Source organism: Talpa occidentalis, unplaced genomic scaffold (assembly GCF_014898055.3).
Source record: "Talpa occidentalis isolate TD23 unplaced genomic scaffold, MPIMG_talOcc4v2.1, whole genome shotgun sequence".
NCBI classification, from domain to species: domain Eukaryota; kingdom Metazoa; phylum Chordata; class Mammalia; order Eulipotyphla; family Talpidae; genus Talpa; species Talpa occidentalis.
Window position 1 is genome coordinate 151,616,918 of NW_026555331.1, and position 18,804 is coordinate 151,635,721.

At 49.9% G+C, this 18,804-nt stretch overlaps 1 protein-coding gene across 1 annotated transcript in view; it reads left to right on the forward strand.

Moving 5' to 3' along the window:
* The window catches only part of CNTNAP2 (contactin associated protein 2), a 1,162,155-nt gene that overhangs the window by 1,042,844 nt on the left and 100,507 nt on the right, over nt 1-18,804 (forward strand). Inside the window, exons 19-20 of the mRNA XM_037515219.2 lie at nt 4,961-5,197; nt 12,275-12,408. Coding sequence (XP_037371116.2) covers nt 4,961-5,197; nt 12,275-12,408 — 371 coding nt within the window. The remainder of the gene's footprint in view (nt 1-4,960; nt 5,198-12,274; nt 12,409-18,804) is intronic.

Below are 18,804 nucleotides of genomic sequence, written 5' to 3' on the forward strand. Positions count from 1 at the left end.
CTTCAACTACAAGAGTGAGTTAAAAGCAGCACTTGTCCTCAAGCATCCTTATGGTCAAGAATTCTGTTTGGTTCGTCAGATCCGCTGAGCAAGCAAGAAAATATGAACTATTTAGGGTTAAGTATAGAGCAAAGAAGCAACTCACTGCTAATGAGAGAATGGGAAAAACACAACCTGGTGTCTGTAACAGGCACAGATTAGGTAATTAAACAATTTTACAAATAATTAAACAAGCAACTGCTTCATAGCAAACAGTGAAGTTAACCAGAACAGAGGGAAGATAAAGCACAGACATTGGGTGGGGGCCAACTTTACCTGTTAACACCACTCAAGCTTTCAACCAACCTGTCTGAATGTATTCCAGTTTCCTTAGCCAACATAAAAGAGAAAAAGTGATAGAAATTAAGGATATCCGTAGTCGTATGTCATTTCTTCTTTTGGATCAACAATTCTAAATGTATCTTAGAACACCTTCCCTCATCAACTGCTATTTTAATTAATGATGTTAAAGTTGACAGACTAGCATTTCTCCCTAGAAACCCACTTTACAAAGAGATGACACTGAAAAATGTCCACAGAGAAAGTCAGTGGGGACCAACCCATAGAAAAATATACTACGGCTCTATAAAAATTCAGATTCAGTTTGGCTCAATTCCACAAATATTTACTGTGCATCTGCTGGAGGCCAGGCCTTGGCTGAGGTTACAGGATGAAGTTCTTACCCTCAGAAGGTCTTTCTAGTGAGGAGCCACGTGCATAAATGAGGTGTTCAACCTCCAGGAGGCTCCAGCCTCCTTCCCCTTCCCCTTCTTCACAGTAGGAAATCTGGAGATGGGCCCACAGGTTATGTTGCCTGCTTATTCGCAGAAGTTTTCTATATGGAAATATGTGTGTGTACGTATATATACATACATGTATACGCCCTCAAAGTAGTTTTCCAAAACTCTGTGTATACGGATATTTGTATCTGCATATATATTTTTTCCAGAAATGGAATAATAATGGGGCAATAGAGTTACATTAATGTTGGTTTCCTGGCTTGAGTTTGTTCTTGAATGGCTCAGGTATTAGTCTATAGATGCCTGTGTGTGTGTGTGTGTGTGTGTGTGTGTGTGTGTGTGTGTGTGTGTGTGTGTGAAGTGGTGAAAGGTAGGGGAATCTGGATCTGGAGGAAGTAAGAGTTATTTGTTCTAATCTGGCAACTTCCCTGTAAATTTGAAATTATTTCAAAATATATGATTCATCCATAAATATTTTTAAAAAGCAAGTCCAGACCCTTGTGGCCTCCATCGTGCTATCTTTGCACAGCATCTCCTGACACATTTAACGTCAAGTTATATGTGCCTGCCTCCAGCAGCTGCTCTCAACCCTGGCTGCACATGAACCCCGGAAAATGTGAAATGTGTATGCCAGCAGGCAGCCTCTCCCAGACAAGTGGAATCAGCTTTGCTGAGCCTTGGCCTCAGACATCTTTTTATAAAGCACAGCTCTGTGCCCGTGTCCACTCTTCACGCCTCTGCTCTTACTGTTCCCCAGGCTTGGAGGGCAGCTGCCTCCTTGTCCATCTTGCAGGGACAGCCTCGTGGTCACTACCCGACTCGCGGCCACCTTCTCCCTGCAGGAATACAGACACCCACGCCACCCACTAGTTCTCTCAGCTCTCCTTCCAGATCTCACGCTGTGTCCTGAGAAGGCAATTCTGTCTCCCTCCAGCCCGGACCTGCTCTAGGGAGAGGTCCTGGTCATGTTCACCTCTGTTAGCACAGGGCCTAGCACACAGCAAGACTCCACAGCGTGTTTGCCAAATTGCAGGTCAGCAAGGTGCCCTGCTCAGCTCATGGCAGAGGCAATGGAGGTACAGAGGGGCTTCGGCCCGGGGCTTTCCACCCTTGGGGAGGAGCCGGCACCCAAGGTGTCTCAGGAACACAATGGAAGGGCAGGAGAGAGGAAGGAAGCAGAAGAGTGAGGAGGAACACCAGGCCGGGCCAGACCACAGGCAGGAGGGTGGAGGACAGTGGCGGGTGGGAGAGGGAGGGGGTGAGCAGGGGGTGACTGGAGGGACAGCTGGTCCAGACAATGAACGTGGTGGTGCTGGCCCTTCTGGAAGTGGAATCAGTACCTAACAACATCCCACATCCCTACGTACCATTTCCTAAAATTGTATTATTTTCTATTGAGGTGACAGCGGTCTACAATGCTGTATATGATTTCGGGGTGTAGCCCACTAGCTCCTTTTGCATAGGAGGTTCAGTACTGTGGTTTGCAGGACTGACCTGGTGGGTGAGTTGGTGGGTGAGTTGGTGAGTGAGCGAGTGAGTGAGTGAGTGAGTGAGTGAGTGATGGAGGGAGAGCTTGTGCTGGCCCTTGTCCCTGGCTCTGGCCTGGACCATGGTGAACCCCGCTTCTCAACTCCCTCTGCAGTGATGTTGTCTTGGCAACTTGAAATCCACCGTGATGGGGGTGTTTACACCCGGGGAATAGGCCAACCCTACAAATCAGGATTCTTCTCCCCGGAGAGCAGCTGTTTAACATTTAGCAACACACCACCGGGCACATTAGATGAAATCCTAGCGGGAGTGGAGTTCCCTGGAGTGAGTTCTCACTTTGGAAATAAACCTTAACATTTGTTGTTGTTGTTTCCGCTTTAATCACTAATTCACAGTGGCACACTTCAATTATCTTTTATGGCCCATCCAGAGTGATTCAGCATTTGTGGCTACCCTGGCCAACTAACCATCGTTTAAAGCCTTGTTTCTATGGGGAGATATTTCCAAGTTGCAAGTTACTGACTTTAAAATAAACTTTTAGAAAGGAGCCCTTTTGTGATTTAGGGTCTTTCAATTCTGGGTGCTCATGGGAACATGAGAGAACAAAGGAGCCATGGCAATTTAAAAAATAGAGGTGGCAAAATTCCTCCTAAGTGAAGAGGCAAAATGAATAGAATTATTCACTTGGAGGGGAAAATGGTGAGCAGCAATGCAATAACGGGGTGTCCACCAACTGTTCACGGTGCCAGGGATTCAGTTAGCCAAGGGGAAGAATATATTTGTGGTGTTATTCTGGGGTGCATGATATGTGGGCTTCGCCTCAAGCATTCACAAACATCTTTTCAGCGGGTCATTGACACCCGTCGCGAGAACCAAGAAAGGGTTAAGACCAGGTTACTTGTCAGTTTCGAGGTCCCCATCACCTTTCTGCTGCTAAGCCTCCAGGTGGCAGGATGTATTCGAAAGTTTGAGAAGCGTGGTATCATGCAACGACTCTCCATAGACATCTTAGAATAACCAGACCCAAATTTTATCATTTTCCTGTCCCAAAATCCAATAATGTGAAATGTAAGCTTGTGTATCGAAAGTTCACATCAGGCATCCTGAATCAACACAGTGGGGCGCAGGCTTGGGGGAGCACATGAGGTCCGTGTTGTTTCTGTTATTCATTCAGAAGGAGTGAGAATATTGCTTTCCTGAATGATAGTGCAGAACCCTGAATTTCCTTAAACTATCTGAATCCTTGAAATGACAGCTGTGGGTCTGCCACTTGGCACCCTAAACGGCCACAGCACCCCCAGACTCTGCTTTAACAGCTGGTTTATGATGTGATTTCATAATAACACTTTTAAGCCCGGTATATCCCTTTCTCCAAAACTGACATAAATCCATAAAGCTTTTTAACAGTGACTTGGAAATACACCAGACCATTCTCTGTGGCATGTTTTTGGCGGGTGCGCCTGCAGGCCTTAGCTCTCTCAATTCCCTTCATGATCTGCCTTGCCTGGTGGTTGCAGGTGAGCTGAGACAAGGGTGGTGTTTCCCCAGGCAGGGGGCTCCCCCACATCACCAGCTCCTGTCCTGCCTGGGCTTGTACTCAGAGCTCACTGCAGGGGCCGGGCCTGGGCACCGGCATTTCAACTGGCCCCAGGCAGGTGGTCTGGGTCATGAGTCGGGCACAGCTCTGCCCACTCTTGGGACTGTGATGACAGAGATGCCTGGTACTGGGAAGCGCAGGTTTTAGCCATCCAGGCCGCACCTGCCATTCAGTTGCCTGTGCCTCCAAGGCCTCACCTGCTGGCTCAGCTCTGCTGCCCGGGAACCCTCCCTTGGCCCAGGTTCTTCACTCCTGGACCTTGAATATCAAGCATCCAGGTGTTTCTCTTCCACACCCCTTTTCCTGTGCTTCGTCAAGTCCACTTCCCTCTGGCTTGTTTGCACCCCCTGGTTTTGATCTTGGGCCTCCCTCAGGCCTGGGTTACCTCTTCTTTCCCACATGCCCCAACCTGTGCTCAGTAATGACCCCCAAAGTTGTGTATTTGCAAAGTGAAGTCCTTGATAATAATAACAATAATAGGTACGATTTATTTTGTACTCGTTACTCTTATGGTTCTACTATTATTCCCTTCCTTTCACATAAAGACTTCTGAGCCCTAGAGAAGTTGGTCCAGTGGTGTCCCCCCCGGGTCACACAGCTAAACAGCAGTGCCAGTGTGACACCAAAGTTCTTACTTTGAACCTTGTGACTGGAAACACTATATGCAAACCCTCCCAGGACTCGGGGTTCCCTCCAGAGCTTCCCATGTGAACCTCTAAAGCAACTCCAATCTCAAAGAGGGTGCCCATGTGCTCCTTAAATTGACTGTGTCTTAGCACTGCCTTTATTTTCAGTCTATCTCTGCAACTTCAGTGAGCGACCTGGTCTGGTAAGCACATGAGAACTGTTCTGGGGTGGTTGAAGCTTCTTCATGTTTACTATTATGTCACGGTGGCTGTGACATGCCTTTCTTTCCATGACAGAGCATCCCTGTGACAAGCTTCATCCACCCGCATGATTTCTCCAGTGTGACCTCCCTGCAGGGCGTCTGCCCCTGCAGACTGCCTGAGCGGCCGCTCCAAATTCACCATCTCCACATTCACACTGACTCAGACTTCTCATAGTTCATTGCTCTCTTTCCTTTTCTTTGCAACAGATGTTGGTGCGTTTTTTGAAGAGGGGATGTGGCTGCGGTACAACTTCCAGGCATCAGGAGGCGGTGCCAAAGAGGCGGGCAGTCGACCGGAGGGCCCCCCAGATCAACAGGGCTCGTCCCCTGACCTGGCCCATGAGGAAATCCACTTCAGCTTCAGCACCACCAAAGCGCCCTGCATCCTGCTGTACGTCAGCTCCCTCACCACGGACTTCCTGGCCGTTCTCGTCAAGCCCTCCGGTAAGGCCAGGGCGCCTCGCCTGTGTGTCTGGTGTTGAGTGGACAGAACATTCTAGTAAGAGATGAATCGTTCTCGACTCCCCACAAGACACTGAGCAAATGCCCTAAGATTTTTGAGCCTCTTTTCTCTCTTTGAGAAGCTACCTGAAAACCCTGCCTCAGTTGAGTGTTTCACAGCCACGTGTTACTGCAGTAACATTACTCAGGCCTCCCAAGAGTGCTCTCCAGAGCCCAGAGTCACGCTCCTTACATTAATATGATTCTAGAAAATGTTCCCTAGAATTTCCCCTTCAGATATTCTTCCCAAAGAAATAAGCCGAAAGGCAAAGATTCAGCATATAGATGCTCACCACAGTGTTATTGATGAAATAAGAGCTGGGGAGGACTCAGGCGACCATTAAGAATAACACGTATGAACAGTAATTCATGACAGGCAGAAAAAATGGTAAGGGCTGTAATTTAATTCAAAAGCAGAAAGCAAGATGCTGTCTTGACTGTTGCGATATCAACTTAGCTCTGTAAAAAATATGAACAGAGACACAAAGCACTGGCGATCACAAAATGCGCTGGAAGGTTGATTCGCTTCTCCAGAGAAATCCTCTTCTCGCAACATATGCTGGCCCTGCACCAAGGTCACTGTCCTAATCAGACAAAAATCATTAAAATCAGTGACTGAGGAAGCAGAAGAGAGAAGTATACAGCCCCTGTCTTCGGGGAGTCCACGAGCTTGGTTTATTGCCCCCGGATCAAATTCGACAGATGTGTGAGGAGCCCTGTTCTCCGGCCACACGTCTCCACGGCCAGCGCAGGTGCCTCGCTCAGGAGCCTGCCCTGGGCCGCCGCCTTGTCTGCTCCGCCTAGTCTGCTCCCCGCCAGGCTAAATCCAGTCCTCAGCCCCGCACCTCCCCTCAGCCCTGGGTGCCCCTGTGAGCAGAGGAGCTTGTGTTGGGGGCGAGGGTTTGATGAGTCAAGTCCATAGTGACCGCTGTCATTTAATGACGCCCCGAGCTGCGCGGGTTCATTAGTGTCTGTGAGCCGCAGCCCAGGAGGAGACGCTCCCTCAACCCCCTTCTACAGACGACAAAACTGGAGCCCAGGGAGGTTTGGGGACCTGCACACTGAGCTGTTGGGGGCGCCGGGGGGCCGCGGGCGTCTGACCCTGCCCACAGCTCAGGACAGCGCTCTGACTCCACGGAGCTCTCTAGAACATTCCCGCGCACCTCGAAAGCATCACAGGTTTCTTCCTAATGACAGCCAAGCTTCCTCCAACTGCTGGTGAAAGGTGGCTTTTAGACACCGCGTGTTTTGTTATTTATTTAGAGTTAACATTTTTGAAGAAAGTATGGGGGGTGGAATCAATAAGGACTGTGCCAAAATATCAGGGGGAAAAGGAACTTGAAAGTCCTAACTGAGTGCCCTGGCGTCCCTCAGGACGACCGTTGAAGCTGTGTCCTCACGATTCCCCAGAGCAGCCCTTTCTGGGGACCACTGTTCTAGCAGTACTGCCCGCCCCAGGCACCTGAATCCACGAGCTCCGGGGTCCCTGAAGCTCCTTCCCTCCACTGTCCAGTCCAGTGGGAAGGCCCCCTGCTCTCCCTTCCCGCTGCTGCTCTCCTGCCGACCTCCCCCTCCGCTGCTCCCCAACTCAGCTCATGTCACGCCCAGGCAGAAAACTGTGGCTTTGGGATGGCACGTGGGTCAACAGGGGTGGCTGTGTCTGGGGAGCCACCACCAGCTCCCGCAGCCAGGTCGAAGGGGGGTGCCCTGGCACCTGTCCCCCTTCATGGCGTAGCAGTGTGCCCAGCATGTCCCCACGAAGCTCTGTCCCAACCCATCTGGCTCCCACCCACCCCGCCTTCACCCGACCGTCCACATCCTTCCTCTCTGCACATCCCGCAGCGCTCCCCCAGCAACTCCAGGAGAAACCCCAAGTCCTGAACCCTGCATTAGAGACCCACCGTCTCCTGCAGTGTAGACCCAGGACATCTGGGTTTGAATTCAGCATCTACCTATGGATCTTGGGCAATCGGCCGCTCTGTGCCTCGGTTTCCTCATCTGTACAGTCTCATCCCCCTCATGGGGTGTTGAGAAATCTAGTCAGTCAGTGAGTGTAAGACACTACACTTACACTGTGTGTGCGGAGACGACATACCCTGTCTGCAGGTGTGCAAATCCAGACTCCTGGCCTCACCCCCATGTCCCACAGACTCTGTCTCCCCTGCCAGGAGTCATCATCCCCCAAACACTACGCACAGCGTGTATTACCCGCGGTGCCCCAACCCCTCTTCCTCTCTGGGGACTCGCTCCCACCCCACACCCGGATCAGGTCTCCAGCTCACCCCCTTTCAGTGACTTCTCACTTGATACTCCCGTGACACTCGTCTTCAGGGTCCTCTGTCCGGCCTCCGTGCACAGCATCATTGCCGTCTCTGGTATGAACACGCGGGTCTTCCCAGAGAGAAGGAGCCCTCCCAGCACGGCAGCGCCCGCCTCTGACAGGCGCTCCAAAGTGTTTGCCAGTGGTAACAATGATGACGGGGAGAGGATAAATCTGTTCAGCTCATTATTTGCCGCAGCCACTAAAAGACCAGCCTCCTTCTAAGTGTTTCCCTTCGCTCGGGAGAGGACCCGAGATGCAAGAAGTGAAGCAGCTCTCTGTTCTAATAATATTTTATTTTAATGGACAAACATTAATATTCTCTCGACCATCATTTAGTGGTTCTCTTAGGCTATTATTTGAAAGGAATAAATAGATCACTTCAATTTTATTATTCGAGAATATCACCATTCCTGTTTATAGATATTCACTGGATATAAATTTTAACTTCCAGCTCATCTTTTTTCTCAAAGCAAATCATTTCCATTGCCATTAAGTGAAGCAGTTAGAGAAACATGAAATCAGACTTACCAAGCCAAGAGAACAAGCAAAGAGAAAATATAATGAAAATAACTTGATGACTGTGACAACCTCGGGGGCACGCAAGGAAGGACCTCTGAAAAAATTAAGGAGGGCAGTGTCCAGTTATTCATATAATTGCCACTTCCTCTGACTCTAGCCCTGGATGGCAGAGCCCCTGCTCCCTGGTGTACCCCCATTGCAGTCCCCAGGGGTCGAGTGTGCCGGTCTGCATAGACATGGACTCTACACTTACAGCCAGCCAGACCGTCCACTGTCAGACCTCAAAAAATTGAAGTCAGCAGTGCTCTTCCTAGACATGGAGAAATGAATAAATGATGAATGATTGTAACTATGTGTTTAAGAAGACTGGTTGTGCTTACATGAGGTCAAGATTCCAGACATAAAACGGAAAATAAGAACTCAAGATCATCAACTTGTTTTTCTATGTGTTGTCCAAACAGCAACCTAATCATCTCCTTCCCTTTCAAACAACAGATTTTTTTTTTTTTAACGCTACAAGGGTTACGGGAAAAACAGGGCACATCACCAAGGGCTGGGGAGACAAGCAGCTCAGGAAAAGGGGAACAGCATATTCAAAGGTCCTGAGGTGCATTTTCTCGGACAGCTCAAGGCAGTGTGGATGTCAAAAGTGAGCACATGAATGCTGTGACTTGAATATAAATTAAGCAGCAGAACTCACATCAGACAGAGCATCTTAGGTTACCTTAGTGATGGGTCTTCACCCTGTGAGCAACCAAAAGGCTTTGAAGAGGTTTAAGCAAGCCAGTGAGATAACCAAGTCTGCATCTTGAAAAGTTCTCTCTGCAAGGGGATGATGGGACCGAAGGTAACACAGAAGCAGGAAGCCGTTGTTCATCCACTCATTTATTCACAGATATTTATTTATTAAACACCTGCTAAGTCTGGGCATTATTCTAGACATTGGGAATAAAGTAACAAAAATTATAAACAAAGTTCTTGCTTTTATGGAACTTTCATTTGAGCTGGAGAAGACAGACAATGAACAAATTAAGTGCAATATGTAATATGTTGCCTGGTGAGAACTTTCATGTGGGCAAAATATGGACAAAAATAGAAGGCCTGTCCAAGGGGAAAAAAAATAGGTCAATTCTGCTTTTAATGAGGAAGTCACAGAAATAACCACCTGAAGATGACCTTTGAGCAAAGACCTACAGGGAGTTGGGGCTCCGCCATGCAGATAACTCAGGAATGAACACCTAGTCAGGATAACCGTGAGTGCAAAGGCCCTGGGGCAGGAGCACGCTGCAGAAACAGTAAGAGGTTGTGTCAAAGATGAAAGAGGAGGCTCATATAGGGCCTGGTGAGCCCTCACGGACACTGAGTAAGTGAGGCCAGAAGCTGCTGGAAGGTTCTGGCAGGAATCACCCTGCCTGGCACGCGGAGAGGAGACTGTTGAGAAGCAGCGTCTGGTTCGGGAAGAGGCAGAGTAAGGAGGTCACGAGGAGGCCAACAATAATCTGGGCAGAGGAAGATGGCAGCCTGGCCCCAGGGGGCCAGAAATGGAGGCGGTGGAAGACAGCAGGGTTAGAAGCCTATGTTGAAGAAAAAGCCACACAATCTGCTGGCAGACCCTGTGTGTAATAATATAGGATAAGGACAGTCAGGGCTCTTGCCAGAAGTAGCTGGAAGGACGGACGAAGTGGCCGTTAGCTGAAATGTAGACAGTTGTGATGGTATTTGCGGGGGGAGGGAGGGAGAAAGGAGGAGTTTGGTTTGGCACGGTTTGTGTCTGAGGTACTGCTTTCACGACGCGTGCTCAGGAGGGCTGAGGGCTGGGGTGAGGTCTGGCGTGGTCACCTGGAGAGCCAGCCTCGCCAGCGTCCAGGGGTACAGGCAGAAGCTGGTGCAGGTGAGGCTCAGCGATGGCTGTCGGGGCCCTGACATGGCGTCACCAGCAGGCAGACCCCAGGCCAGGACCTGCGTGAAGCTGCGTCAGCTGAGGATTCACCGAGGCCTTCCAAGTCCTGTGGAGATGAGGAGGGAAGTGGGTGGACCAGACACATTCAGGAACTGGAAACCAGCAGTGCTTGCTCGAAATGCCTTAAGCAAAAGAACCTAGGGTGACACACTGTGGGGTAAAACTCAGAAATAGCCAAGGTTTGTCGAGTTTGTTCAGAAAGCAAAGATAGGAAATGAGGTGAATTCTTGGTTATTCTAATGAATGTTTCTTCCAGCTCCAGGAGCACAGAGCAATATAGCCACGGCAAGCGTAAAATGCGAACACTGGAGTCAGGCAGGGTGCGTCAGAAGCCACTGCATTTACATCCAGTGTGTAGAAGGGGGAGAGAACAGTCTGGAAGGAGAGACCGCCAAATAGCTAGAGTTGTTATCCCCAGGTGGTGGCGTTTCTGGTGACTTTTTCCCTGCTTACCATCTCTGTTTTAATTATCATGCTTTGCTTCACAACTTAAAATCAAAATACCTGTTTTGTTCCTCTAAAAGAAAAGCCACAAAGGCAACCATGGATCGGTGAGGTGATTTCCAGCTGTTCGGCCTCTTGCTCAGCTGCCAGCTCTCCCCTCCCCCTACAAGCTCTGAGATGTCAGAAGCTATTAACATGAAGATTCCAACAGGAATCGAAAATGGGATAAAAAAAATGGATAAATAAATAAGAAATAAAAGTTATGTTTGCTGTGCAGATTCATTACGTGCAGGATCTGGACTATTATGAGTCTTCTTAGATAGTCTTTGTCATTATTGAGAAGAAGTTAGGAAGAGGAGGGAAAAAAAGAATAATTTGCTGAGGCAAAAGCAATGGTGGCAGAGCCATTGAGTTCCTAGGGACCCAGGAAGCCTGAGCTCCCTTCAATTTGCATTTTCTTTGATGCAGTCTCTCACCTGGCATAAAATGCATTGCTTTGTTTTCTCAGTTTCTATGAAACCACCCCAAATCCCACCTATTTATCTTTTGAAAATTATCTTTATTTTTTTAAAGATTTATTTTTTATTTATTTCTACATACAAGAACTGGGGTACAGGCCAGAGGTGTGGTGGGTGAGAGGATTCACCAGAGACACAGTGGGGAGCAGAATAGGCGGATCTACTGAAATACACTGCTGAGGGGAGCAGTGGGCAAGACAGGAGAGGTCTGCTGTGCCCTGTGGGTAGCTCCCTGGCCGGGATCAAACTCATGCAGCAGTGGCTAACAATAGCTTGACAGCGCTGACTTCTCCCCTGTGCCACTAGGGAGGCCCTCCAACTTTTGTAAATTATGTTTATTTTTAAGAGCACATCCTCAGGGTCTTTTAACTGCCGATGCCATCCTTTGCCACAGGATGAGCCCACCCCTGCATCCTGCATTTATTTCAGAGTACCTGGGGGTGGAGGGTGAGGGGTTTCAGGCGGTTCCACAATCCTATAGTGTACATGTCCGCATTCTCCCTTTCCACACCCAACCCCACTTTGCATCATTTAAACCATTTACTACTTTAATCCTGAGATCCCCTCGCCCAAGGCTCATTGTTAGCAGGTTTGTTATAGGGCAGCCCCAATATTGAACGGGTTGCCTGGCTGTGGGTCCTCACCCGCGCACTTACAAGGGACTTATGAATACTCCATTGCAGGACACACAAAAGGTTAATAAAAGGCTTATTTACAAGGGAAAAGGAAATAAGGAAAATGTACAACTCAGGGAGAAAATAGGGAAATAAAGTCTTTCATGCGTCCTACCCGATCTGCCGACCTGGAAACCCAAAAAACACTCTCAGAGCTGGCCAGACGCTGCGAGCTGGCGGGGAGCCAAAATGGGGGGATCCCCCAAAGCCCACGTGTCTGCCTTTTATATCAACCTGGCTGCTGAACCCCACCCTCAGGTCCCAGCCACCTTCCCTTGGGTGGGGATGGGATGTGGAGTTCCCAGTGTCTTTGGCTTTGGCCTGGGGTGGGGGTGGAGTCCACAAAGCCTGTATGGGATTAGCTTTAGGACAGCCTTTTCCCCCTAACAGGTTCTCAACCTGTGTGCCTCGTGCTGTTCACCCTGATGAGTGAATGAGCGCGCAGACAGCAGTCCTGTCTGTGACTTGGAGGGAAGGCGCAGAGGTTAAAGAGACCTTAAGAGGCCAGGGGCTGGGGCAGTAACACTGGGACGAAGCCTTGAGCCGAGAAATGACTGAGCCTCTTGCCTTGTCTTTCCATAGGAAGCTTGCAGATTCGGTACAACCTGGGCGGCACCAGGGAGCCATACAGCATCGACGTGGACCACAGGAACATGGCCAGCGGGCAGCCCCACAGCGTGAACATCACCCGCCACGAGAGGACCATCACGCTCAAGGTACGCGCGTGGGGCCAAGCGCGAGCGTGACCCGGCGTGAAACCTCCATCCTCGGCCCCTGGTGTTGGTGGGTTGTGCCCCGGGAGGCTGGGCAGGTGGACTCGGTGTGTATTATGCTCGCTCCTAACGAGACAAGGAGAAAGATCCAGTCCTTCTGGGAGAGATAATGGCGGGGCTGACGGGGAAGACGTTTCCTCGGGAGAAGGGAGAGTAAATGTTTACTCCGCGGCTCGTGGCTTCCCTACTTGAACACGCAGACATCTCTCTTTCTACTGTTTTTATCCACCGCACCATCTTTTTCCTGTGTTCTCAGACATCTGAAGCTTATCTGAAGCTTCCCAGAAAGGTTATTTTGGTTTATCTGACCTACTTCCTCGGCGCCGCCAACTCTCTCTGAATAACTGTACATTTTTTTTCCACTGGATGTTTTGCTTTAAAAATCCAAAAAACGCAGACCGTCTCGGGGTAGACCTGGCACACGAAGGGGGGGTTTTGTTACGACACCGGTTTTTATTTCGGGTCCACCGACCGTGCCTTTCCCACTGCCTGTTTTCACCACGAAGAAGCCAGCCTGGGAGAGACCATGAATAAAACATAACTGAGGAGGTCTCCCTGGGAACTGAGCCGAAAGATCAAGTATGGAAACTGTCACCGCATCCTCTAGAAGGAGTTGGAAATAGATACCTGTCAGGGAAGGAACAGCAGGGGTTGCTGTATTGTCAGTGGAGTGTCACCGGGCCGGGGCTCAGCCTCCTGGCAGCCCTCCCCCGGATGGGGCTGGCTGCTGAGGCGAGGTCAGGCTGCAGAGGGAAGGCGCAGCCCCTGCTCTTTGGAGACCTGGCGGATGTCAAATTCATAACAATGTGGAGCTTATGCTTGGCCTTTAGCGGTAAATGCTAGAGGGCATTTTAAGGAGAGGACTTGCCTCAGAAAATGACAAGGCGCAGCTACAGCTCATTGTACGCCCATCACACGCAGGGTAAATAGTGTCCTCATGGTGACTGGGCCCTGCAGCCCAGGGCGCTGCCGGGCACAGGCGGGGCTGAGCTCACCCCGCGGGCAAGCCAGCCCACCTCCAGTGGGAATGCCAGGGGGACTCAGAAAAGCCAGCTGGTGCAGGGTTCCAGTGGCTTCTGCCTTCCCGGGATGAAGGGTCTGTGCGTTCACTGGCTTTGGATTGGAGAAGTTCTCTTGGTTGAAACCACACCATCTTTTAAAGAAAGCGCCTCTTCTGGCCAGTTCACCCCTGCAGAAAGGATGGAAGGCATTAAAAATAGCTCGATTGTCTTTAAGCACAGGACCCTAGAGAGGACCCACATGGCTTCAGAGTCTTGCAGGGTGAACCCAGAAACGCTCCAGAAAGCGCCTGCTTTGCTAGGGCGAGCCCTTGGCTAGGGGAACCACATACACAGATGAGGTGGGTGAGCGGAAGGGGAGACAGACAGGAGAGCTCGACGCTGCAGTTCTGTATTTCTCTCCCAAAACGAGAGTCCGGGGTGAGCATAGGTTAAGGCCTCCCTTCTGGCCCATCTCCCCAACTGGGGATTCTATGGAGCAAACAGCAACTCTTTAAGAACAGACATATGCTTCATCAGGGCTGCCGTCTGTCCGCCATGGGGGATGAGAGCGTCCTGAGGGGGATGGGGCGGGCTGTTTTAGGAACCCGGCACTTTGGAGACATAGGCAGGAGAGGAGCAGAGGGGCTTGAGAAGTAGAGAGTCCCAGGGATTGAGAGAGGGGTTTGGGGGAGAGGCTGATTCTGTTATTTAGTGTGGGATTTGGGGTGGCAGTTTAGTTTGTTTTTGTTTTGGGGTTTTTTGGGGGGATTGCAAATAATAGGAAACCAGTTCAGTTTCCATGGGAGGGAAAATTCCTAGGGTGGGTCACAGAATTTAAGAAAGTGCAGCCACCAGGTACAGGGCAGGCAGGGGTGCCGGGGGTGCCGGGAGGCCAGCAGTCCCCCAAATCCCCCGCAAGTCTTCACTCTAGGCTTCTTTCTCCCCGTCTCTCTCTCCTGCCTCTTCTCCTGCTTCTGCTTCTCTCAGGAATGTCTCAATGCTGCTGCCTTGGCCCACAGAAGGAAACAACACAACTTACAACCATGTAAAAACTGCAGGTGCCCCAGCAGGCAGGGCAATCCTAATGGCAGGAGGGCAGAAAAGCCTGAAAACCATTTACCCCACAAAGGGACTCTGAGGGGATGGGAACCGATGGCGCCACCATGTTTTGAGGGTGGGGGAGAAAAGATGAGAAGGAAGGCGTCTGCCTTGGGATGGAGCGCGGCCCAGAGCCACCTTCCTCCCTCAGGCAGTGCGAGGCAACTGCTCTGAGATTTCTGGATGTGTTTGGCGAGTTAGGGAAGACCTGAGGGTTGGGGTGCTCTGGTCTTTCTCCGTGCAGCCTCTGTGTGGAGGACAGAGGGAAAACAGAGGCAGAGGTGAGAGCGGGAGAAAGGAGAGCACCGCCTGGGGAGAGCAGGTCAGACAGACCCTGTCCCGCTCCCTTTCGGGCAGGGAGGTGGTGCTCAGAGTGGAAGTCATCCCCAGGGTAGCAGTAGCCATTAAAAAAAAAAAAAAATCCGGGGGCCTCCCCGGTGGCGCAGTGGTTGAGCGCTGGGTTGCGAAGCTGCCCGCAGCCTCTGCGGCGCAGGTTCGATCCCCGGCTGCTCCCCGGCCACCGGAGGAGGGTCCCACATGGCGCGCAGACCCCTCCTGCCGCCCGCTGCTCCCCTCAGCAGTGTACTTCGGTCCTTCTGCCTGCTCTGCTCCCTGCTCTGGCTCTGGTGAATTCTCTCACCCACCCGCGCTTCTGACTGTACCCAGTGCTTGTATAAATAAATAAATAAATAAATAAATAAATAAATAAATAAATAAATAATCCGCTGTTTTGGTTTCCAGATGCAACCTACAAACCCATCTTGACAAGGTCCATGGCCTCCCAGTGCAGGGAGAGGAATATAATTAAATGCTAATCGTGATTGTTTCTGGGTGAAGGGATTTCAAGTGGCTGGACTGCCTCTAGGGTTGTCTGTATTTCCTCATTTTCTTGTAGAAGGCTGTGTGGACCGTTTATATAATCGATAAATCGTAGGAATCATGTGTGGGCCCTCAAGCTATTCTGATAACCCCCAGCGTGGTCAAACAGCATCAAGAGATTTCAATCATTTCAAATTAAAAGGTACTTTGAATCCAAGAAGAAAAATCAGTCTGCTTCAGAGATGAGTCTTAAATGAAGGGGAAATCTTGCATCGCTCCTACAGCCTCGCACATCTTGAGATATGTGAGTTTCTCGGTGTTTACGGTGCTTTGAAAGGTCAGTTTGCTTTCCTAGCTGGGTTTGGGTAAAGCTCACATTAAATTAATTTGCATTCCCTGAACACACACGTCTGAAATGGTGATGAGCACTTGAGGGAAACGGACCTTGGATGAAGCATTTGCTGCCAGAAAAACGAAGTGTGCTGTCCCCACGCAGATGATGAAGAGCGAAGGCTGCCAGGAGGAGCCCGGCGAGGCCAAGCCCACGACAGCCCCCAAGTGGCGTCCTTTGTGGAAACTCACAGATGCTCCAGGGATGAGTCAGGATGTAAATCAAACCAGGGCAGGCAGAGAGCACCCGAGAAAGGGCCCTTGGTGATGAGAATCATGCCGTGAGCAGGACTCCCAGGCCTGAGCATGACCTTGAATCATGTCCAAGTCTGAGTGACAAATCCTTCCTCCCGACTCTCCTGCCCTCCGTCCCAGCCACACTGCGTGAGGGACCTGATGTGGTTTCCAGGGAATACGCGAGATGAAGTCAAGAAAATGAGTCACAAAACGCAGGCCCCAAACAAGGGGAATATGGGACATCATTACCCAGGTCCTGCGGTCTGGCCTCAGGTGTAAATCTAATGCTCGACGTCTTGGAGTGCCCAGCCCGTGGGGAACAAGTGCACCTGCGCTCCCAGGGAATCCCCGGGTGTCCCGCTCTGTCATTCTTGAATGGCTCTGTCCCGCAGATCATGTCCACAGACGCAGAAGAGGGTCCGCCAGCCAAGCAGAGTCAACCACAGGGCTGATGTCGCTGAGTTGCAGGCACAGCCAAGGCACCTGCACACACTGTTCGTGTCATCCTCACCTGACGCGCCACTACTGTCCCCACCCTAGAGGTGTGGGAACGAAAGTGCAGTGTGACTCGCCTGAGTTAGAAGCAGCGAGTGAGTTGAAAAGTCGGTCTGCCCCACCTCAGCGTTTACTCACGCGTGGGCCACTACTTAATGGGGGGAGGGGGTGTGTGTCACAAAATTTTGAAGAGGGGGATACCTTGCCCAGTAAGACATTGAGTGATGTCACTGCCGGTGCTTTTACTCCAAGATAGTTCAAAACTGCGCAGAAGCACAGAGAAGAGTAAAACACACCCCGGGGCATGCCCCGCCTAGACATGCTGGATAGTCATGCTTCGCAGAGCTCTTCAGACCTTGAAAACGCAGCAGTAGCTGAGGCCCGCCGCCTCCCTTGTTCATCTTGGGCCCAGAGACAGCGTGGAGGCCAAGTCTTCAACGATGTTTCTGGAACTGATGCGGTTTTCACAAGACTGGGTGCAGTGGCATATCCCGGAAAGCCCAGCATGACTTAGGCCTGGATGTCAGCCCCAGTGATTCCGGGGAAGCACATGGAACGGGGTGCTGGGCAGGTGAGGGGCTGAGACAGCACAGCTTTCTGATATCCCGGCCAAATCCAAGGGTAAAACTGGCTCAAAAATAAAAGGAATAAACAACATGTTCTTTGAATAGTGAAAAAAAAGAACTTTAAAAAAACTAAAAAGTCCAACTTCAAGGCCAGCGGTTTTGTGCCGCAAGAAAAGCACCCTGTCGATTCCTCACGTAAGAATGAGCGTCACCTCCCGCCTCCGCGCTCAGCATATTCCTTGTCTAGGGTCACGTGGGGCCTGGACTGAAATTAGACACCGCAGCTTAGATGGATTATTTAAAAACAAAACGTGTGCAATTGAACGCTCTGCCAATAAAGAGCACCACCAAAAGGTGCATAAACATTCCTGAACATTTTAATATCAGAGGTTGTTCAAGCTTTTATTAAAGAAAATAACACTGTTCGGAAGCTTGGACTCTTTTTAGGGAAGTCAGAGCAAATAAAGGAAGTTGACCCAACTAGCCTAGGGCCCTGCTCTTGACATTACATTTATTGTACCGTCTTGCCTTTGGCTGATTTAGTGTTTATCTACCCGGGATGATGAAATCCCAGCCTTGACTGTGCATTGCAAGCATGCTGGTGGGAGGGAGCTGGCTGCAGGAATATCGATGAGGCCTGAAAGTCTCCAGTTTCTCCTCCCCAAAGCACAAGGAACCATTAACTTCCTCTCCTTTGGGATTCTCGGCTAATGCGCTGCCACACCACTCTCCGCTTTAATGGAAGACAGTTGTTGCATTTAATTCTGCAGAATTGAAGGTCAGTATTTTGTTAGTTTCTTTTACCATTACAATGGTTTCATTCCATAGGAAGTAGCTTGGGACAGTAGGGAGAAGAGTGTGTACACTGGGGACCTGAATGCTCATTTGGTCTGTATGAGTCAGAGTTTGTTTTGTTTTCCATAGCTCCATGTATCCAGAGAAACTGAGTCACAATAGAGCCTCATACCACAAACTCATGGCCTCCTCCACTTTTGTAATTTGGTTTTAGATTGGATGATGGGTCTTGGGGGAGTATTTTAGTAAGTTTAATAAGTAAGTTTTCCTTCTTCAATTATGAACAGAAAGTAAGACTATTTGGGGAAGTGTCTTCAAAAAAGACACACAGATGCACAACTCTCAGCACCTGGGTTCCTTCCCCTGCTGGTCTTCCACTCACCTGTAGCTTTCAACAGAGATCACCTCTGTGCTTAGAGGCCTGGGCACCCCCTCCATCAGCAAACAATTCCCAGGTGCACAGTGGAAATGTGGGGTGAAGATCCAGCTGAAGATGACAAAAGGTTTCAAGGAGGTTCTGAACCAGTCCATTAATATGTAGTTTTCTTATATTTAAACTCAGATGAGCAAAGAACCCAATTAAAATGGAAGAAAAAGCTAAATAGACACTTCTCCAAAGAAGACACTCAGATGGCCGACAGACACACAACAATGTTCAGTATCACTTATCAGGGAAACGTAAATCAAAATCACAAAGAGATACAACTTCACTCCTGTGAGAATTACCCATTTCAAAAAAAAACTAGAAACATCAAGTATTAACAAGGGTGTGGAGAAAAAGGATCCCCCATACACGGTTGGTAGGAATGTGGACTGGTCCAGCTCCTATGGAAAATAACATGGCGGGCCTTCAGAATATCCAAAATAGATCTACCATATGATCCAGCAATTCCACTCCTAGCTATCTGCCTGAAGAATGCAAAACCACCAATTCAAAG